General features: G+C 35.3%; 3 protein-coding genes and 1 pseudogene across 3 annotated transcripts; all 4 read right to left on the bottom strand.

Annotated features, from left to right (window-relative positions):
- Positions 1-1,949: 1,949 nt before the first annotated feature.
- On the bottom strand, positions 1,950-3,367 carry LOC108233873 (B2 bradykinin receptor-like). Its single transcript, XM_017412593.1, has 2 exons — positions 3,348-3,367; positions 1,950-2,946 (listed from the first exon to the last, which is right to left on the bottom strand). Exons 1-2 carry the CDS (start codon positions 3,365-3,367, stop codon positions 1,950-1,952), a joined length of 1,017 nt encoding a protein of 338 aa, XP_017268082.1.
- A 3,833-nt stretch (positions 3,368-7,200) lies between these two features.
- Positions 7,201-9,051, bottom strand: LOC108233866 (B2 bradykinin receptor-like). Its single transcript, XM_017412579.3, has 2 exons — positions 9,032-9,051; positions 7,201-8,443 (listed from the first exon to the last, which is right to left on the bottom strand). The coding sequence occupies exons 1-2, from the start codon at positions 9,049-9,051 to the stop codon at positions 7,411-7,413; spliced, it is 1,053 nt and encodes a 350-aa protein (XP_017268068.1). The 3' UTR covers positions 7,201-7,410.
- A 1,506-nt stretch (positions 9,052-10,557) lies between these two features.
- On the bottom strand, positions 10,558-11,917 carry LOC108233858 (annotated as a pseudogene).
- A 580-nt stretch (positions 11,918-12,497) lies between these two features.
- LOC108232550 (B2 bradykinin receptor-like) lies at positions 12,498-16,053 on the bottom strand. The gene is made up of 2 exons (XM_017410445.3): positions 15,924-16,053; positions 12,498-13,991 (listed from the first exon to the last, which is right to left on the bottom strand). Exons 1-2 carry the CDS (start codon positions 15,941-15,943, stop codon positions 12,953-12,955), a joined length of 1,059 nt encoding a protein of 352 aa, XP_017265934.1. The 5' UTR covers positions 15,944-16,053; the 3' UTR covers positions 12,498-12,952.
- Between the last annotated feature and the right edge of the window lie 3,553 nt (positions 16,054-19,606).

Consider the following 19,606-nt stretch of genomic DNA (forward strand, 5'->3'; position numbering starts at 1 on the left):
AAATTTTCGGGAAAAAAATCCTGGCTGAATTTATCATAATTCATGCATCAAAGGGTTCAGGAGAACAGAAACCAATACTAAACTGATGTTTGTCATCTTATGAAGTCAGTTCCTAAGTCCTGTTTCTGTACTTCCTTCCTCCTTTCAACTACAGACATATGTTGTTTGGCAGAAGAGGAGCAATTTTATAATTCTAGCAATTTTTTCTGTACTTGACTTTGACTCATGTGATATGACTTTGAAAATTAAACAAACTGTACTAAACAAAGTGCACAAATATGCAAATGTGTTTAAGGTGTTCAGGACAGATGCATATAACTGGGTGGTTTAAGCTGTTACAAAATCTGATCTTTTAACTAGTGAAACAGCATTCATTGAATCACATTAGCAAATTATGTCCCATTACCAACCAATGGACATAACTAATGTTTAACTAGCCAATCAGGCTAGTTAAACATTACACTTCATGCTTCTAAGTTTCAGGATCAAAACAGACCAAATAAAGCAAAACAAATAAACTATACACTTTCAATAATCATTCAAGATAAATACCAACCATATTGTTTGGTGTGTGTGTTTTAGTTTTATATCTGTGAAATCACCTAACTTACAGCCATTTTAAGTTGGCTATGACAAAAGATGGGCAATAAAGTTTATTTTTTTTGTCTTGTCTGTGTTCATGTTAACAAAATATCTCATGAACCACTAAACCGATTTTAACGAAACACTCAAAGTAATCAGTGAATGTACATCTACTGCTTAACTTCCAATTCAAGATGGCCATCACAGCTAATTGAACTTAGACAACACAAAACTGGTTTTAACTCAATCATATGTACATACAGTATATTGAGCTATAGCTTGATGTGGAAGTATGAAAGTCATTTGCAACACAAACTCCAAGCACTAAAACTTTCAAGTTTGACCAAAACAGCTACATCACCAACAACTCTTAACATAAGATAATCTTAGTTTAACACTGCATGAAAGGCCACGATCAGTATGCATTCCTACAAGGAATGCTTTGAATTTGTAGCCACGACCCAGTAATGAGAACTACAAACACACTTACAAGACATGCACCACACACACAAAGGCACAAGTTCTGCTTTCATTTTTTTATTACACTGCTTCCATTGTGTCACTTTGAGTCCATTACTGATATGATATAAAACATGTGATAATGCTGTTTAATTATTTAGCGGAAATATTATTGTGTTGTTCAGAAAGCATTTCTGAAGAAACAATTAGGGTGTGATGGGTAGAGTGAGGCTCATATCCGGGAAAATTGCACACTAGAAAAACAGGATGTCAGAATAAAGAACCACAACTGTTTTTTCAATCACAATTTACTTATAATATGTATATGAATATGAACAGTTTTCTATTCTAATTTTTACCCTTACACAGGAAAAAAAAACCATACAAGGGTCTGGTAAATATACAGTGTGGAAAGAGATTAAAAACCTGTTTAGTTTATTGGAAACCTCCCTCTGAACATTAACACACATAAACCATACAAAAATGACTTGGCTGAGAAAGTTATTATATAAGTTATATTACTATAAATCAGTGTATCAAGAATAGGTCAAGACTGGGAACAAACCTCAGCATATAAAAAGAAATGTAAAGGCTTCCCGCTGTTCTACAGAATTTTGGTCAGTGAACATAATTTTCTTTTTTTTTGGTAAAGCTCTGATAACTTTCACATACAGCAGATCTCACAAACAAACACTGCAACACTTAGGATTGTTCATTCAGCGTGGATTGTCTAACATGCCATTATGTTTGACGTTCAAATGTTGATAAATTGTGGTTGTTAAACTAAATGAAACCTGTTTATTTACATTATACAAAATAATTATTAAAAAAAAAAAAACCTTTAAAACACAACTTCAGAAAATCTTATTCCAGCTAGTGAACTTTGTGCGGTCCCCAGCATCATCTTCTTAACAGTTTGGTTCATCGTAATGTGAAGATGTTGGTCCGTTTTTTTTTGGGTTCCACTGCCTGAAGAACTGTTTAACTTTTTCCCGAAAGTTCTTTCCAACAATGATGTAAAGAATGGGGTTGAGGACACAGTTGAACATAGCAAAGTAGGCGGAGATCTGCCCACAGATATTCAGAATTTTAAACAAGTTACACCCAGTCAGAATTTTGACTTCACGAAGTGTACTTGGTATCCTAACCAGGTGGTATGGAATCCAACAGATCAAGAACGCCAGCAGGACTGTCAGAACCAAAGTAGGTGCCTTTTGGTCCGTCTTTCTTGTATTTACTCCCACCTCTAACTTACTTTTCAGAGCTTTAAAGATTTTTAGAGTGCAGAAGGAAATAACGAAAAAAGGAATGATGAACCCAAACACAGAGGTTGTCGTGGCAATTGTTAGATGCGTAGGAATGTTTGGGTAATTAGTATTACAACTGTGAAGTGTCACATCCCTGTACATAAGCTGTGGGACACAAAAGATGAATCCCAGAATCCAAACCAGCAAACAACCCCTTTTGGCTAAAAATGGTGAACGTATTCTTTCATAGGACAGAGGGTGCACCAGAGCCAAATAACGATCTATGCTGACCAGAACCACAAAGTAGATGCTGCAGTAGGCGTTCATCAGAATGCTTGCATGGACAACTTTGCACATGGCTCGACCAAAAGTCCAGTTGTATTCATTTAAAATGTAGATTGCCCAAAAGATCCTAAAGAAAGCCAGAAGAAGGTCAGCAGCAGCCAAGTTGCTCAGGTAGATCTCAGGTGTGGTGCAGGACTTCTTTTGCAAGCAGAAAACCATCAGCACAAAGGCATTGAGGACAATTCCCAGCACAGAGATAAGCAGGATATAGACTGGAACAAAAGTGAGCTTCCAGTTTAAATCTTTATTTATACAGATGCTGGCATTAGTTTCGTTTTGGATGCCAGTCTCAAATGTGGTGTTGCCAGGGGCACTGTAAGAAAATATAAGAGGGAAAACAAGTCCAAGATGTGTTCAGACCAAGCAATACATCATTAAAAGAAGGCAAAAACTAAAGATTATATATATCTACTTCACATAAAATACTGAAACTATTTATTTTAATGCACTAACTGCTATTTATTAGTAATTCCATTTATTTTTCAAATGCACATCTCCATTAATTATAAATGTTAATAATAATCTTCTGACTGTAGGTTCAACTTTTAGCATGAATGAACGTCTTTATCCCACAGGGAACATGCTGTGACAGTCTACAGTTAAAACCCTGCCATGTTTAAATAACAAAATGGATTTCTTTAGCTTTGCACAAAGGAGGACTTATCTTAATAAAATAAAAATAAAACATTATTAGGCGTTAAAGCTTATACATACCTTGTGGTGTAAGGATGCATTTCATCTGATGAAAACAAAGAAAAGAAACTTGGAAAACCGTGTGCTTCTTTCTGTTCGACTGACTGTTGAAGGAGAATGTGAACTGACGTCAGATGTCTTTAAAATGTGAAATAACTTGATCATTTCCCACCCCCTTCTTCATATTGATCCTCCTCTTTCTGATACGCAACGTAAATGCAGTGGAAAAGTGTGCATATTACATATGGGCCATATCTTCGTTCCAACACCCACACCCCCGCCACACACACATACTGGAGATATCACAGGCCACGCTTTGTAGCTCCAACGTAACATTGTCAAATAGAAAAATAGTAAACTGACAACAAAAATAACCATTGTACTGACATTTGTATATAGTGAAGTGAAGTGAAATTTATTTATATAGCACTTTTCCGCGACTCAAAGTGCTTTACAACATAGAAACAACAATCAGGTACATAATCAAATACAGATAAAAACATCATATCAAACATCATAAAAACATCATGATCAAATTTAGAGATACAGATGTAAAAACATCAATCATGTATAATCTAAATGAAAACATGTTATAGTTAAAGCTGAACTAAACAACAATTAGGAATCTAACAATATCTAAAATATGAGCTAAGATAAACTAAACTAAACTAAATGTACAGGAAGGCTAAATAAGCTAGCATAAACTGAAATATGATAATGCTAAACTAAAGGTACAAGAGACTAAAGCCCGCTAAACAGCCAACATAAAACAGGTACTTCATGACAATTTTGCACCCAAATAAGCCAGCTTCTGTTAGCAAAACAGACCAAGTCCAGGTGATCAAAACAAATGTAAGTCATACTTTCAACATGTGCGTGTTTCAGAGTGTTTACACATTTTCCATTTCAAAATTCTATACTTTTTTAGGAATTCTTGAATTTTATTATTCTTCCTTTTTGCTGCTAACACTTTGTTCTTTCACATAGATTACACCAACAACCAAACATCTCAAACACTTTAATTTTAACTTCCAGTAAAATAAAATGTCACGGGCTTTGACTTTACAACTTTGAGAGTATGCAGTTGTAAAAACCACCCCACTTATCTACATGACACAAACCTACGAAAATGTGGAGAAACCTGACTTTTTTTTCACAGCTCGCCTCTATAATGAACATATAAAATTGAATATAAAATATTCACAACATACCTTAACTATAAAAAAAATCATAAAACAATTAAATGACTTGTTTGCAGATCTGACAGTGTTAATTCTAGATTTAATTCTTTTTTGACAGCCTTGTGCTAGAGGAGGTTTTGCTGACGAGCAGAATTTTTTGCTGGTCCATTCCCTGAAGAGTTTTGTAGCTTTTTTTTTAAAGTTTTTCCCACTGTGGTGGAGAGGATTTGGTTGAGAACATTGCTGAAGTGGAATAAGTAGGTAAAGATCTGCAGGCAGATGTACAGAATTTTGACTTCAGTAAATAAACCTGCTATCCTTGTCAGATGATATGGAAACCAAAAGATCACAAATGGCAGAATGACTGCTAAAGTGTTTGTCCTGTGGTCATTTTTCTTATCATTTAGTCTCTCAGAGAGTGCAAACCTCTATCAAGGCCACAGCGTGATTAAAAAATAGTGAGATCGGGGTCATAATCTGGATCAGTACCAAAATTGTATTCTTTTTTTTGTGACAACCCCAACATTTCCTGAAAATTTCCTCCAAATCTGTTTAATTTTTACCTGATCTTTGCTGACAGACAGACAAACAAACCAGCCTTGCAGTTTGACATTCCTACATTATACTGTTGCAGAGTTAGAGCACTAGGTCAACTGTGATGTTGACCTTTGACCCCAACTTTTGACCCTGTCACCTTGAAATCAACATCAAAATTCAACAGTCAAGTGACATGTTTAATCAATAAACAAAAACATGCTCCGAAAATGTATTCGTTGTGCGTCTTGTTTTTCTCATTCTTCCTGTTTTGAGTTTTGCTCTATTGTCTTGGAGTCAGCATGTTTCTGTGCTCATTTGTAAAATATTAAACACTGGTAAGGAATAGATCGCTATTGCTTAGTTCTCAAATAAAAGAAAAATAAAGGTAAAACACAGTAATACTGATTAAAGCTTGTACAAACTGTAACTTGTAGCTGATAGAGTCATGTCTCCTGATGAAAACAAAGTAAAGCAACACTCTTCCAGAAGCTGCTGCTTCTGTCTTTGGTCTGAATGTGACTAACTTTTTAGAAGAAAGTAGACTGATGTGAGATGTCTTCATATGAAACATCTCTCTCTCTTCCCAGGCCATTTGCCATCCTGCACCACCTCGTCCTCTAGTGGGACTGTATGAAGTTGAGCAGTTCTTTGAAAACTTTTTGTGTCTGAGAGCATGTGCCCTGCAACAGTCTGAAAGCACAACTGTATTCACATGTCTGCAAAAGGAAAAAGGACTCATCTTCTTCTTTTTCTTTTTCCCTTTTCAGGGGTTGCCACAGCAACTCATCCTCTGACTCTGTCTTCTGTATCCTCTGTCCTCACTCCAACTACCTCCATGTCCTCTCTAACTGCATCCATATGTCTCCTCTTTGTCTTTTTCCTGGCAGCTGCGTCTTGAACATCCTTCTACTAATATACCCTCTGTCCCTCCTCTGCTCATGTCCAAACCGTCTCAGTTTGGCCTCTCTAACTTTATCTCTCAGTCCTTCAACCTGTGCTGTACCTCTGATGACCTCATTCCTAATCCTGTCCATCTTTGTCCCTCCCAGGAAGAACCTCAACTCAGCTTTATTTGTGTATGACTTTTCAAACACTGAGGTAAATCAAAGTGCCTAGAAATGAAAGATAGTGTCAAACCAAAAATAGAACATAGAAAATACAAAGCAATAAAATAGATGCAATAAAAATAACAAATAAATTTAAAAGTAATAAAATAAAATTAAAAAAAATATATATAAAATTGATGCATAAGAATAGACGATGAAACATAAAATGTAACAAAGGCTTATTAATAAAATTGTAACTATCATTGTGGAAATTGATATGTGAAAGTGCTGCCAAAATAAATAGGTTTTTAGATTTTAACCTCAAAGTAGAGCATGTGGGTTAAACACAGATTGGATTATACTCTAAAATAATGGGCACGCAAACATTATTTACATTATATATTTACATTATATTTACTTCTTATATTTTGCAATTGAAAACACATAACTTTGTACACTAATAATAGTTTAAAAAAACCCCAACAGAATTCAACCCCCTCCCCACCAGCTTATTTCTTGCATGAGCACCCTTTACTGTGATCATGTTCTCTGTACTTGTGTAAAATGGTTCTTTGAGGACCTCAAAACTAATGTCTTATTTCTCTTTTTCAGACATTTCTTTTTAAAAAACAGTTAACAGATAATGGGAGGCCTCTGGGTCAATCCTGTCAGGTGACTGTGAAAATCAAAGCAACAACAAAAGCTCTTGTGATTAACATGCAGTAAAATATTTATTTTTCTGGCTTCTAAAGATACACTTTCATGCAGTCCAAAAAAAAGCACAACTTCCAATATCATACAGAGAGGTTAGAAATTAATAAAGTTATGACAGGATTAGTTTTGAGGTTACACATTGTTATTTGTGAAGAAAAAGATAAAAGTATAATGATATACAATATGTTCAGGCGTGACATTAGTTACAGTGTTTTATTGGAATCATACTCAATTTCAAAAGGAACAAATTCTGATTTCATCTTTTTTGTTTATTTCTTCCATTATGTCGATTTGAGTTCATCACTTTTATGACATAAAACACATTTGGTAAAGCTGTTTAATTATGTAGCAGTATTATTATTATTGTGTTATTATGAAAGCACTTCTAAACAAACAAGAGTTATATTTCCAAAAAAATTGTTCACAAGATATAAAACAGAGTGTCAGAACAAAGAGACACTTTTGATTAAAACTCACCACAGCCTTGACTCCAACTAATTTCTCAATGATCATACAGATAATTTTACACACCGTTTTTAGTAGATTAGATGGTCTGACATTAACTTGTGCTTAAAAAAACAAACAAATATCCTAACACATATCTCTTTAAATAATATGATTAACCACTCTTGACAGATTTGTGCTTGTGGAAGTATGGCTGACAGTCGTGATTCTTTCGTGGTTCCACTGACTGAAGAGTTCTTTTACCTTTTGTCGAAAGTTTTTGCCCACAACCACATAGAGAATGGGGTTGAGAACACTGTTGAAGTAGGCTAAGTAGGTGAAGATCTGCCCACAGATGTACAAGATTCTGAGTGTCTTACATTCAGTTATAATTTCAGCATCATGGAGCAAATACAGGAACCTGATCAGGTGGAATGGAACCCAACAGATCAGAAACGCCAGCAGGACTGCCAGAATCAGAGTGGTTGCCTTTTGATCTGTTTTCTTTGCATTTACTCCATGTACTAACCTGTTTTTAAGAGCTTTAATATTTTTTATAGTGCAGAAGGAAATAATGAAAACAGGAATGATGAACCTAACCACAGAGTTCACAGATGAAACTGTCATCTTTGTAGTAAAGCTTAAATTACTGATAGAACAAAGGGTTCTATTATTATGTTGTAATAATTCCCTGTAGATAAGAGCTGGAAGAGTAAAGAGGAAACCCAGAATCCAAACCAGCAAACAACCCAGTTTGGCAAAGATTGACCTGCGTATTCTTTTGTAGGACAGAGGGTGAACCAGAGCCAAAAAACGATCTATGCTGACCAGAACCAGGAAGTAGATGCTGCAAAAGGAATTCATTATAATACTCATATAGGAAACTTTGCACATGGCTTGACCAAAAGTCCAGTTGTGACGGTTGGACAGACTGACTGCGTGAAGGAGCAAAATAGAAACTAGAAAAAAGTCAGCAGCAGCCAAGTTGCTCAGGTAGATCTCAGGTGTGGAGCAGGACTTCTTGTGGAGGCAGAAAACCAGCAGGACAAAGACATTGAGGACAATTCCCAGCAGAGAGATAACCAGGATGTAGACTGGAACGACTGTATAAGTCCAGTCCTCATTGTCAAAAATACATCTGCTGTCACTTGTTTGGTTTTGGTCTTCAGTCCAAAACGTCATGTTGGCAGGGGGGCTGCAAAACAATGCAAGTGGAACGACTAGTTAAAGTAATATTCAAACAATTTAAAACTAAATTTAATATGATCTTAAATATATTTTGCTGTGAAATGTTTAATATAGAAAATGACTTTCAAAATACAGTAAACAAGGCTTAGGAAAAAACCCTTGATTTAGATGTAGTTTACTTGTGAGCACATATTATGGGTTGAGACTGTTTTCTTGTACATTATGTTCAGAATCAATTAAATTTCAGCACATTTTCCTTTAGAGATGAAATCTTGTTGATTTTAATGCAGCAACAGTTAGAGATGCTTTAGTTTAAAATACAAAAAAAATCTATTTCAACAGTCAAGTGACATGTTTAATCATTAAACAAAAACATGTTACTCATGTGCTCTGAAGATGTATTTGTTGTACTTCTTGTATTTCTAATACTTCTCATTATAAGTTTTGCTCTAGTGTCTTGGAGTCAGCATGTTTATGTGCTCATTTGTAAAACATTAGACACTCATAGAGAATAATTTGCTATTGCTTAGTTCTCATATAGTAAAAAATAAATGTAAAACACAGTAATACTCATTAAAGCTTATACAAACTGTACCTTGTAGTTGACAGAGTCATGTCTCCTGATGAAAACAAAGTAAAGCAACACTCTTCCAGAAGCTGCTGCTTCTGTCTTTTGTCTGAACGTGACTGATGTTTTAGAAGAAAGTAGACTGATGTGAGATGTCTTCATATAAAACAACTCTGTCCTTCCACAGCCCATTTGCCTCCCTGCCCCTCCTCTTTCCTTATATGACCAAATGCAGTTGAGCAGTTTGGAATCTTTTTGTGTCTGAGAGCATGTGTCCTGCAACAGTCTGAAAGCACAACTGTATTCACATGTCTGCAAAAGGAAAAGCCCTCACGTCATCTATCATCACTCATGAAACAGATAACTATAAACAGGTCATCTGCTAAAGCAAAACAATTATCAGTATAACAAACTACAACCAATAAATCCAGAAGAGAAACCTCCAACCAGAGTATGGATGTTGAACACAGATGGGATTTTACTCTTTAAATCATGGGCATGCAAGCAGTAGTTTATATATATATATTACAGTAAAAAACACACATTTGAACACTAAATATAATCTAAAAAGGGTTGCAACCCCCTTGGTCCACCAGCTTATCTCTTGTATGAGCTCCCTTTACTGTGATCATGCTCTCTTACATTAAATTGGTTCTTTGAGGACCTTCAAAAAATGCCTTAATTCTCCTTTTTAGACATTTTGACACAAAGTTCTTATATTTCAAACAATATAATACAGGTTACATTATTGAATTCCACTGAGACTCACTTTATGCCATTTTAAATAAAGAAATAAGAACAATAAAACAGCAGTTCAGGCATGCAATTTATTGAATTATACAATAAATCAGGTTTAAAGGAGGACTTGAAATACTCACACAACAACAAGTAGCAAGTGTATCTGATACAAGGTGACATCCAGGGTTTGGTTATAATCTTTAACATTTGGGTTCAGTGCTGGTTTTACACATAAGACTCCACAGACCTGACATGCAGCCCTCAAACACATGCCAAACCACAACTACTATGAACTACAAAAGGCATGAAAGCTCAGAAGTGTTCATTTGTTTGGAACAAAACATAATAACTGTCCTTTTGTGCTTATTCCAAACAATATGCTGGGTAGTTATGCAGAAGTTTCAAAATAATTATAATCTTTTTTCTTGAAAACAGAGTTAACAGAAAGTGCCAGGACTCTGGGTCAATACTGATCAGATGACTGTGAAAATCAAAGCGTAGGAAGCAGCAGCAAAAGCTCTTGTGATTAACATGCAGTAAAATATTTATTTTTCTGGCTTCTAAAGATAAACTTTTATGCAGTTCAAAGAAAAGCACAAGTATCAATATCATAAGAGAGACTGGAAATGAATAAAGTTATGAAGGATTAGTTTTGAGGTTACACATTGTTATTTGTGAAGCAATGTCACAGTGAACAGAGATAAAAGAACAATGACATACAATATGTTCAGGCTTGACGACATTAGTTACAGTGTTTTATTGCAATTTAATTCAATTGCAGAAGCACAAGTTCTGATTTCATCTTTTTGTTCAACTCTTCCATTATGTCAATTTGAGTCCATCACTATAATGACATAAAACACATTTGGTAAAGCTGTTTAATTATGTAGCAGTATTATTATTATTGTGTTATTCTGAAAGCACTTCTAAACAAACAACTATTGCTGTGTGAGTGGTAGAATGGAAGTTTTTGTAATTTGAGTCACATTTCCAGTAACGTTGTTTATAAGACATACAACAGGATGTCAGAACAAAGAGACACATTTGATCAAAACTCACCACAGACTCGATTCAAAAAAATGTATCAATAATAACATGCATAATTTTACACATCAGTATTATAAGTTTAGATGGTCTGACTTTACATTTTGCTTAAATAAACCCATCCCAACACACATCTTATTTCTTTAAATAACATGTTTAATTTATTTGAATTAATAACATACCTTCACTATACAAAATCTTTACTCAGTTAGTGACCTGTTTGTAGATCTGGTGGTGCTATCTTAATATTTACCACTTCTTGAAAGATCTGTGCTCATAGAGGTATGGCTGACAGTAGAGGTTTATTTGCAGTTCCACTGACTGAAGAGTTCTTTAACTTTTTTTCGAAAGTTTTTTCCACATTGACGTAGAGAATGGGGTTCAGAACACATTTGAAGTAGAATAAGTAGGAGATGATGAGGTGACACATGAACAAGGTCCTGTCTACAAAACATCCAGTCAAAATTTCTAAATAATAGAGCAGTTCTGGTATCTTAATCAGGTGGAATGGAACCCAACAGATCAGAAACGCCAGCAGGACTGCCAGAATCAGAGTGGTTGCCTTTTGATCTGTTTTCTTTGCATTTACTAACCTAACCTGCTTTTAAGAGCTTTAATAATTTTTATAGTGCAGAAGGAAATGATGAAAACAGGAATGATGAACCCAAACACAGAGTTCACGGATGAAACCGTCATCTTTGTAGTAAAGCTTAAATTATCAAATAAACACATAGTTGTGTTATTATGTTGTACCACTTCAGTGTAGATAAAACCTGAAACACTAAAGAGGAAACCCAGAATCCAAACCAGCAAACAAGCCAGTTTGGCAAAAATTGGCTTGTGTATTCTTTCGTAGGACAGAGGGTGAACCAGAGCCAAATAACGATCTATGCTGACCAGAACCAGGAAGTAGATGCTGCAAAAGATATTCATGAAAATACTCATCTTGATAATTTTGCACATCATATTGACTGTCTAGTCATTTACCACAATGACTACACAAAAGAGGAAAATACAAACTAGGAAAAGGTCAGCAGCAGCCAAGTTGCTCAGGTAGATCTCAGGTGTGGTGCAGGACTTCTTGCGGAGGCAGAAAACCGAGTTCTTATATTTTAAACAATATAATACAGGTTACATCACTGACCTCCACTGAGATTCACTTTATGTAATTTTAAATAAAGAAATAAGAACAATAAAACAGCAGTTCAGGCATGCAATTTATTGAATTATACAATAAATCAGGTTTAAAGGAGGATTAATGGATGACTTGAAATATTCACACAACAACAAGTAGCAAGTGTATCTGATATAAGGTGAAATGCAGGGTTTGCTTATAATCTTTAACATTTGCTTATAATCTTTAACATTTGGGTTCAGTGCTGAAGGTTTATTAGTGTTCTTTATATAAATTTCCCTTGTAAAAAAGTTTCTCAATTGTTAGATCTTATGTTTCAAAACAGTGAAATATATTAACAGATGAGCCATTACCGAATAAAACACAAGTAACAATGTTGTAATGGGAAGTGATAAATACATGAAGTTTTATCAGGATACAAGCAAAAATCAATACACTGTTTATTTTAACTGTTAAAGTCAATATTAAAAATTATATAACTAAAATTACACATTAATTTTGGATTTTCATAGTCTGACCTTGAGTTTGAGTTAAAAAACAAAATACACAAACACACAGTATGTACACGTGTTACAATTTATTTACGGTGTTTTACTGGACTCTTACTCCATTTCAAAAGCACAAGTTCTTCTTTCTTTTTTTTTTTTTTTGTTTATTTCTTCCATTATGTCGATTTGAGTCCATCACTATTATGACATAAAACACATTTGGTAAAGCTGTTTAATTATGTAGCAGTATTATTATTATTGTGTTATTATGAAAGCACTTCTAAACAAACAACTATTGCTGTGTGAGTGGTAGAATGGAAGTTTTTGTAATTTAGAGTTATATTTCCAAAAAAATTGTTCACAAGATATAAAACAGAGTGTCAGAACAAAGAGACACTTTTGATTAAAACTCACCACAGCCTTGACTCCAACTAATTTCTCAATGATCATACAGATAATTTTACACACCGTTTTTAGTAGATTAGATGGTCTGACATTAACTTGTGCTTAAAAAAACAAACAAATATCCAAACACATATCTCTTTAAATAATATGATTAACCACTCTTGACAGATTTGTGCTTGTGGAAGTATGGCTGACAGTCGTGATTCTTTCGTGGTTCCACTGACTGAAGAGTTCTTTAACCTTTTGTCGAAAGTTTTTGCCCACAACCACATAGAGAATGGGGTTGAGAACACTGTTGAAGTAGGCTAAGTAGGGGCAGATCTGCCCACAGATGTACAAGATTCTGAGTGTCTTACATTCAGTTATAATTTTAGCATCATGGGGCAAATACAGGAACCTCATCAGGTGGAATGGAACCCAACAGATCAGAAACGCCAGCAGGACTGCCAGAATCAAAGTGGTTGCCTTTTGATCTGTTTTCTTTGCATTTACTCCATGTACTAACCTGTTTTTAAGAGCTTTAATAATTTTTATAGTGCAGAAGGAAATAATGAAAACAGGAATGATGAACCCAAACACAGAGTTCACAGATGAAACTGTCATCTTTGTAGTAAAGCTTAAATTACTGATAGAACAAAGGGTTCTATTATTATGTTGTAATAATTCCCTGTAGATAAGAGCTGGAAGAGTAAAGAGGAAACCCAGAATCCAAACCAGCAAACAACCCAGTTTGGCAAAGATTGACCTGCGTATTCTTTTGTAGGACAGAGGGTGAACCAGAGCCAAAAAACGATCTATGCTGACCAGAACCAGGAAGTAGATGCTGCAAAAGGAATTCATTATAATACTCATATAGGAAACTTTGCACATGGCTTGACCAAAAGTCCAGTTGTGACGGTTGGACAGACTGACTGCGTGAAAAGGCAAAAAGGAAACCAGAAGAAGGTCAGCAGCAGCCAAGTTGCTCAGGTAGATCTCAGGTGTGGAGCAGGACTTCTTGTGGAGGCAGAAAACCATCAGGACGAAGACATTGAGGACAATTCCCAGCACAGAGATAACCAGGATGTAGACTGGAATGACAGTATAAGTCCAGTCCTCATTGTCAAGAATACATCTGCTGTCACTTGTGTGGTCTAGATCCTGGTCTTCAGCCCAAATTGTGGTGTTGGTAGGGGCGCTGAAAAAAAAAATATAGTGGACAAAACGTCACGCCAACTAAGTAAAGCTAAAAAGAAAAACTTTCTTAAATGTTCACATGGAATACTGAGTCTTAGTAACTATGATATTTATTGTGAAATATTATTGAAAAAATACTGTGTATGTTTATTCTGCTAAAAGATGATCAAGACCAAAAGAAAAACAAGAAGAACAAAAAGGAACATGGATGTAAATTTTATTTGTGAACAAGCCTGTGCTTAACTATTTAAAATTAAAGTGTTTTATAGTTTCAGGTCATCCTTACTATTGTTGTTTCTTTAGGGCTGAAATACTGTTTTCTATTGACTAGACTGGTCATTTGTAAATGGGCCATATTTCTTTTATATTACCTAACATTGGCAGAAATTTAAAATATGCATGTGTATTTTTTAATTGCATGTTAAACCTTCAGGGTTAAAGCTCATCTTCTTACAGTGAAAATGCTTATATTCTGACATGATGAAACAAACAACACAAACAAGAAGAAGAAGAAAAAAGTTTCCTCCTAATTTATTTGCTCTGAAACCTTTTTTTTTTTGCAGCAGTTCCAATTAATATGATATTGAGCTTGGCACGAGTCATGGTTTCAGCAAAATGTTAAACGTTGTTCAGGAAAAATTAACTAACTAACTAACTGACTAAATAAATAAATCGTCATTCCTTCTGCACCCCAGTATACCTGTTTACATGCTGGATAGATGAGTGTCTGCATGTGATCACCAACTAGTGGCCTGGTATGGATACTACAGCTGGTTGATGTGTTTGCAACGAAATGCTAAAGGAGGATGGCGCTGGGCTGTGTTTCTCCAGATTGAGAAGTGACACGGTGGACAAGACTAGGATTTTTATAATGTAGAATTAAATATGCTACCTTTGCGTTGTAAATTTAAATTTTGCTACCCTAGATTGATTTTAAAAACTTGTGCGTTAATAGATCTTTAAAGGAGTGTAGGAAGATATTTCTGAACTTAAAAGACCAATGATAACTTCCCAGCAGACCATGTATATCAGGATTACAGTTTTTATTCTTCTAAGACCCTTAGCAGCCCTCATACCTCAGGCTAGAAAGGTCCACTTTTCCTTAAAACACACACACACACATCCACACACGATCAAAATCCAGACTATGTCCATTTTATGAGCAATGAGGGTAAAGCATAGTAATAACTGTAGGAGATATTCCTCTGTTTTTTCTTAAGTCTTTGAATGTAGCTTATTAATATTTTATCTGGTTGATTTTTAAATGAGTATTTGTGTTTAATTGTAATTGTTTAGTATAAATTTGTTGGTTAGTAATTTGTTTAGTTTATATATATATATTTATTTTTGTTTGGGACATGGGTATTAGAGGTGTAAATATGTGGGCTTTAGGTAGATCTGTATGAAGTGGGTAGTCATATGTTTTTTTACCACTCAGGTGTGGGGAAACAAGGAAAAAGTCATGCAGGAGCTACAGCAGGAGAGGCAGCAAGGGATCAAATATGTATCTCATTGTTTACCTGCCAACCTGAAACAAACCTAGCAAAGAACTACATTTTATTGGATCTTTCCTTTGCACTGCGTAAACCACAAACCCATGGTGCATCAAGTGATTATTTGAGTTACATTTCAGTTAGACCCTTTTGAAGTTTTTTTGTTTTTGGTTTTCATGGACAAATAGTTATTACAATCTAGGCTAATGATAACTTCCCAGCAGACCATGTACATCAGAACTAAAATTTTTTAACTTTCTAAAACCCTTAGCAGCCCACATGCCCCAGGCTAAAAAGGTCCACTTTTCCTTACTTTTCCTTACCCCCCCAAAAAAAACAAAAAACAAAAAACAAAAACAAAACACTCACAATCCTGCCTACATTCATGTTATGAGCAATGAGGGTAAAGCAAAGTAATAACCATTAAAGCTTATATATACCTTGTGGTTGATAGAGCCATGTCTCCTGATGAAAACAAGGAAAAGCAACAGTCTTCCAGTACTTGCTGCTTCTGTCCGTCTGACTGAGAGGGAGTTTCTTTAGAGGAAAGCAGGCTGATGTTAGATGTCTTTATATATCAAATGACTCCCTCTATTCCCACCCCTTTTGTCATACTTTCTCTCCTCCTTTTGCTTGCCACAAAGAGTCCTAACGTCACTTTTAAAACTCTTAGTCTTCCTGTCGTCAAATTGTACCACATTTTTTACTATCCTCCTGACTGCCAGTAGTTCATACTTGTTCTCTGTGGAGGTTATTTGTAAACCCGAATATCTCTGACCCACTGCATACTACTGAATTAACTCTTTTTGTTATCTACAGAGGACATTTAGGGCTTTTCAGTGGTGCCAAATATGAAGGGGTGGGGCTAATTACCTTACAAAGATTGTGGAATTAAAGAAAAATTGTGATCTGAGAATATAATTTTTCCTGGTGGTCAGGAGGCTATTGTGACTGTTAGTATTGTGACAGTTGTGAGGATTTGGATTTTTGTGTTTTTAGTTTTGTTATCTTTATTATTTTGTTGCGGTTTTTAGTTATTGTTTCAGTTTGGTTTTTCCGGTTTGTGATGTTGTCAGTATTCACTCCTCCCGTCACTCCTTTGCCTTCCTTGCCACGCCCATCTCCACCTGTCTGTCACTATCCCCACTCACCTGTTTCCACTTACCTCGTCAACCTCAGTGTTCAAAAACCCGGTCACTTCTCCCACACCCTGTTGGTTCATTGTTTGTTGTTTGCTTTTGCTCACCGTGCGGTGTTTCCTTGTTGCCTTGCCTTGCCCTACCATGCATTTGGACTTTTGTTAAGTTTTAGTTGCTGCCACGCCAGCTTTTGTTTTGCTTATTTTCTTTGTTTAATAAATTAGTTTTAATTTTAAGTATGAGTCTGCATTCTGGGTTCATCTCCGTCCCCACCGTTCATGACAACAGTGAGACTGGTGTCGTGCATTGCTCCCATTTTTAAGCAACCAGGACAGATTGTCCTATTTCTTATTGTTCAGAAAATAAAATAAAACATTTCTTGTTGTTCACTGCTGGGTTAGTGAAAGAATGCTAAACACATCAGCTCTACAGACTGCACTTACGCCCCATTGTTTTATTTGAGTCAGATGTTCTGAAAGTTCACACAACTTATGATGTGGGGCTTGTTTGTGAAATAACTCTTGTAAGAATTTGTTCATTATGTGTCTTAAAGTTTTTAGATTAAATGTTGTGTGTTGAAATATGTATCGCAGTGGTCTTCAATCCTGGTCCTGGAGGGCCACTATCCTGTATGTTTTACTTGTTTCTCTGCTCCAACACACCTGATTTGAATCAATGGGTGATTAACAGGCTTCTGCAGAACACGAAGAGGTGATTTAGCCACTGAATCAGGTGTGTTGGAGCAGGGAAACAAGGAAAACATGCAGGATAGTGGCCCTTGAGAACCAGGATTGGACACCCCTGATATATCGTATCACAGAGCAGAAATGCACAACAGTCAATACATATAAATATGCTTATTTAAACTTCATAATCTGGCTTCAAGTCAGACAAGGTGTGAAGTTGCTTTAAGTGTGTGAACTTCATATGTAATTACGCAACAGAAGCCTGCAGCCTAATATTCATGCTACATGTTTTTACAGGCAGATGAGAGAGTCAAAACCTCTGTCTTGCTTGTGGGTGTTGAATATCCAGACTACATAGACTGGATCTGACAGCTATAAGCACAGATTATTAACAACAGCTCAGTAATCATTTAGCTGCATGTCACATGCAAACATGTGGAGTTTGCATTTAGCTGCTCCACAAAGAACACATAATCTTCCTGTCATCTGCTTTAAAGTTTTAAAATCACTTTTCCTGGTCTGAGAAAAAACAAAACACTAGAAAACTCTTTACAAAGGTTTTCGTTACAGTATTACAAATGACAAATGATGAAATACATTTAAAATCTTAAGTGTTTTTAAATTATTCTCCCACGCCTATGTGTATAAAATGCAATGTTTTATTTTATTTATTTTTTCGGGATTAAGAAAAAAAAAAGTTTATTGATTATTTGAACAGTTATTCTCTTGAGGATACAGTGTTTGGCAACCACAAGAACAGTTTCTATAAACTTTCATATGTTGAGAAGAAGCAATGATCAAATTCTGTAAATTTGTAACCCAAACCAGATTGGTTTTACTGGAAAGCTTTTATGAAATGGAATATCTAATTGCCTTTTAGTCTAGTTTCATGGAGTGAGAGGAGCCAGTGGAGGAAAAGAAAACCACCAGGAAACAGATTTCTGTGCAAGTACTAAAGTATGTTTGAACAATTAGTTAGCACTGTTTCCTCGCAGACTCCCGGCTGCAGCTTTTAGGTCATGAGTTTACATGTTTACATGACTGTGCATACATAGACTTTCTTCAGGTGCTCCAATTTTCTCCAAAAACATGCATGCTAGGCTAACTGGCTTCTCTAAACTATCTCTTGATGTGAGTGCATGTGTGAATGGCTGTCTGGCTTGTTTGTCTCTGCATTGACCTGTAATAGACAGGCAACATGTGTGTCATGCTTTTGAGGTTTTGTTTTACTTTTACTGCGCTGACATATAGTTACTGTTTTGGTTTCTTTTAAAATCATAGCCACCAGATGTCCTCAGTTGTCCTTGCTTCCAGCTCCTCACATACTTTTTTCATTCAGTAATCATCATTTCCTGCCCAAATACTCCATCTTTTCTTGAATTCAGTTTCAGATCCTCTTGTTTACCCTGCTGTCTTGTATTCCTACTGTTTCTGCTTTGGTTTGTAATTCAAATTCTTGATTTACACCTTATGTCTGCCTGTGGTGATTTTTTTTTCTACAATTCACCTCTAACTCTGACCACATGACTTTGAAAACTAAATGTAAAACAAAGAAACTGTCCAAAATAACAAAGCACACAAGTATACAACTGTGTTTAAAGTGTGCATGAAATATGAATATGAGGCACATTGAAGAAAGATTTTTCAGGTCATAACTTTTGATCTTTAATAAAAAAATTCTTAATGGTTACAACACATCCACTTTAGCTAACAGATTGTAAACAAACAAAACACAGAGGTTTCCTTTCACTCTATCAACACGTAAATGGTTCCTAAAGAAACGGCTGTCCCAATACTTTTACTGAGATAATTTCTCTTCCTTATATGGAGAAAAGCATGTATTAGGCTTTTTATGTCTTTTCATACATCAAAAACAGTCCTACCCTACTACACCCATATATTTATGAGAGTTTAATTCATCTTAATATGGATCAGAAGTAAACCAGCTAAATGGTACAGACTGTCTTGTTCTTTTTAAAAAGTCTAACGTTGAAAAGATACATCTTCCAAACTACAGAATTGATAGCATTTTATTACAAGTTACAGCCATTAAAAATGTATTACACAGTGTTACAGGAGATGTTGCTGAAGGCATGTAAATTATATATATATATGTTTCCTCAACATGCATAGAAAAGCTAAGGTTAGTATTCTACCATATAGAAACAACAATATTATAATGAAAACTGCCTCATTTTGTGTTGCCATGACATCTGTGACTGGCATTTTTCACCAAATGAGGCTTAACATTTAATAAAACATTTACAACATTTGCATTTATAAAATTTGTGTTACACG

This window comes from Kryptolebias marmoratus, linkage group LG10, assembly GCF_001649575.2.
Source record: "Kryptolebias marmoratus isolate JLee-2015 linkage group LG10, ASM164957v2, whole genome shotgun sequence".
NCBI classification, from domain to species: domain Eukaryota; kingdom Metazoa; phylum Chordata; class Actinopteri; order Cyprinodontiformes; family Rivulidae; genus Kryptolebias; species Kryptolebias marmoratus.

Excerpts from the sequence above, each read along its gene's own strand:
- LOC108233873 (XM_017412593.1), bottom strand. The coding sequence starts at position 3,367 with ATGCATCCTTACACCACAAG. Across the intron at positions 2,947-3,347 it reads ATGCATCCTTACACCACAAG|TGCCCCTGGCAACACCACAT; the intron begins GTATGTATAAGC and ends ATTTTCTTACAG.
- LOC108233866 (XM_017412579.3), bottom strand. The coding sequence starts at position 9,051 with ATGACTCTGTCAACTACAAG. Across the intron at positions 8,444-9,031 it reads ATGACTCTGTCAACTACAAG|CCCCCCTGCCAACATGACGT; the intron begins GTACAGTTTGTA and ends ATTGTTTTGCAG.
- LOC108232550 (XM_017410445.3), bottom strand. The coding sequence starts at position 15,943 with ATGGCTCTATCAACCACAAG. Across the intron at positions 13,992-15,923 it reads ATGGCTCTATCAACCACAAG|CGCCCCTACCAACACCACAA; the intron begins GTATATATAAGC and ends TTTTTTTTTCAG.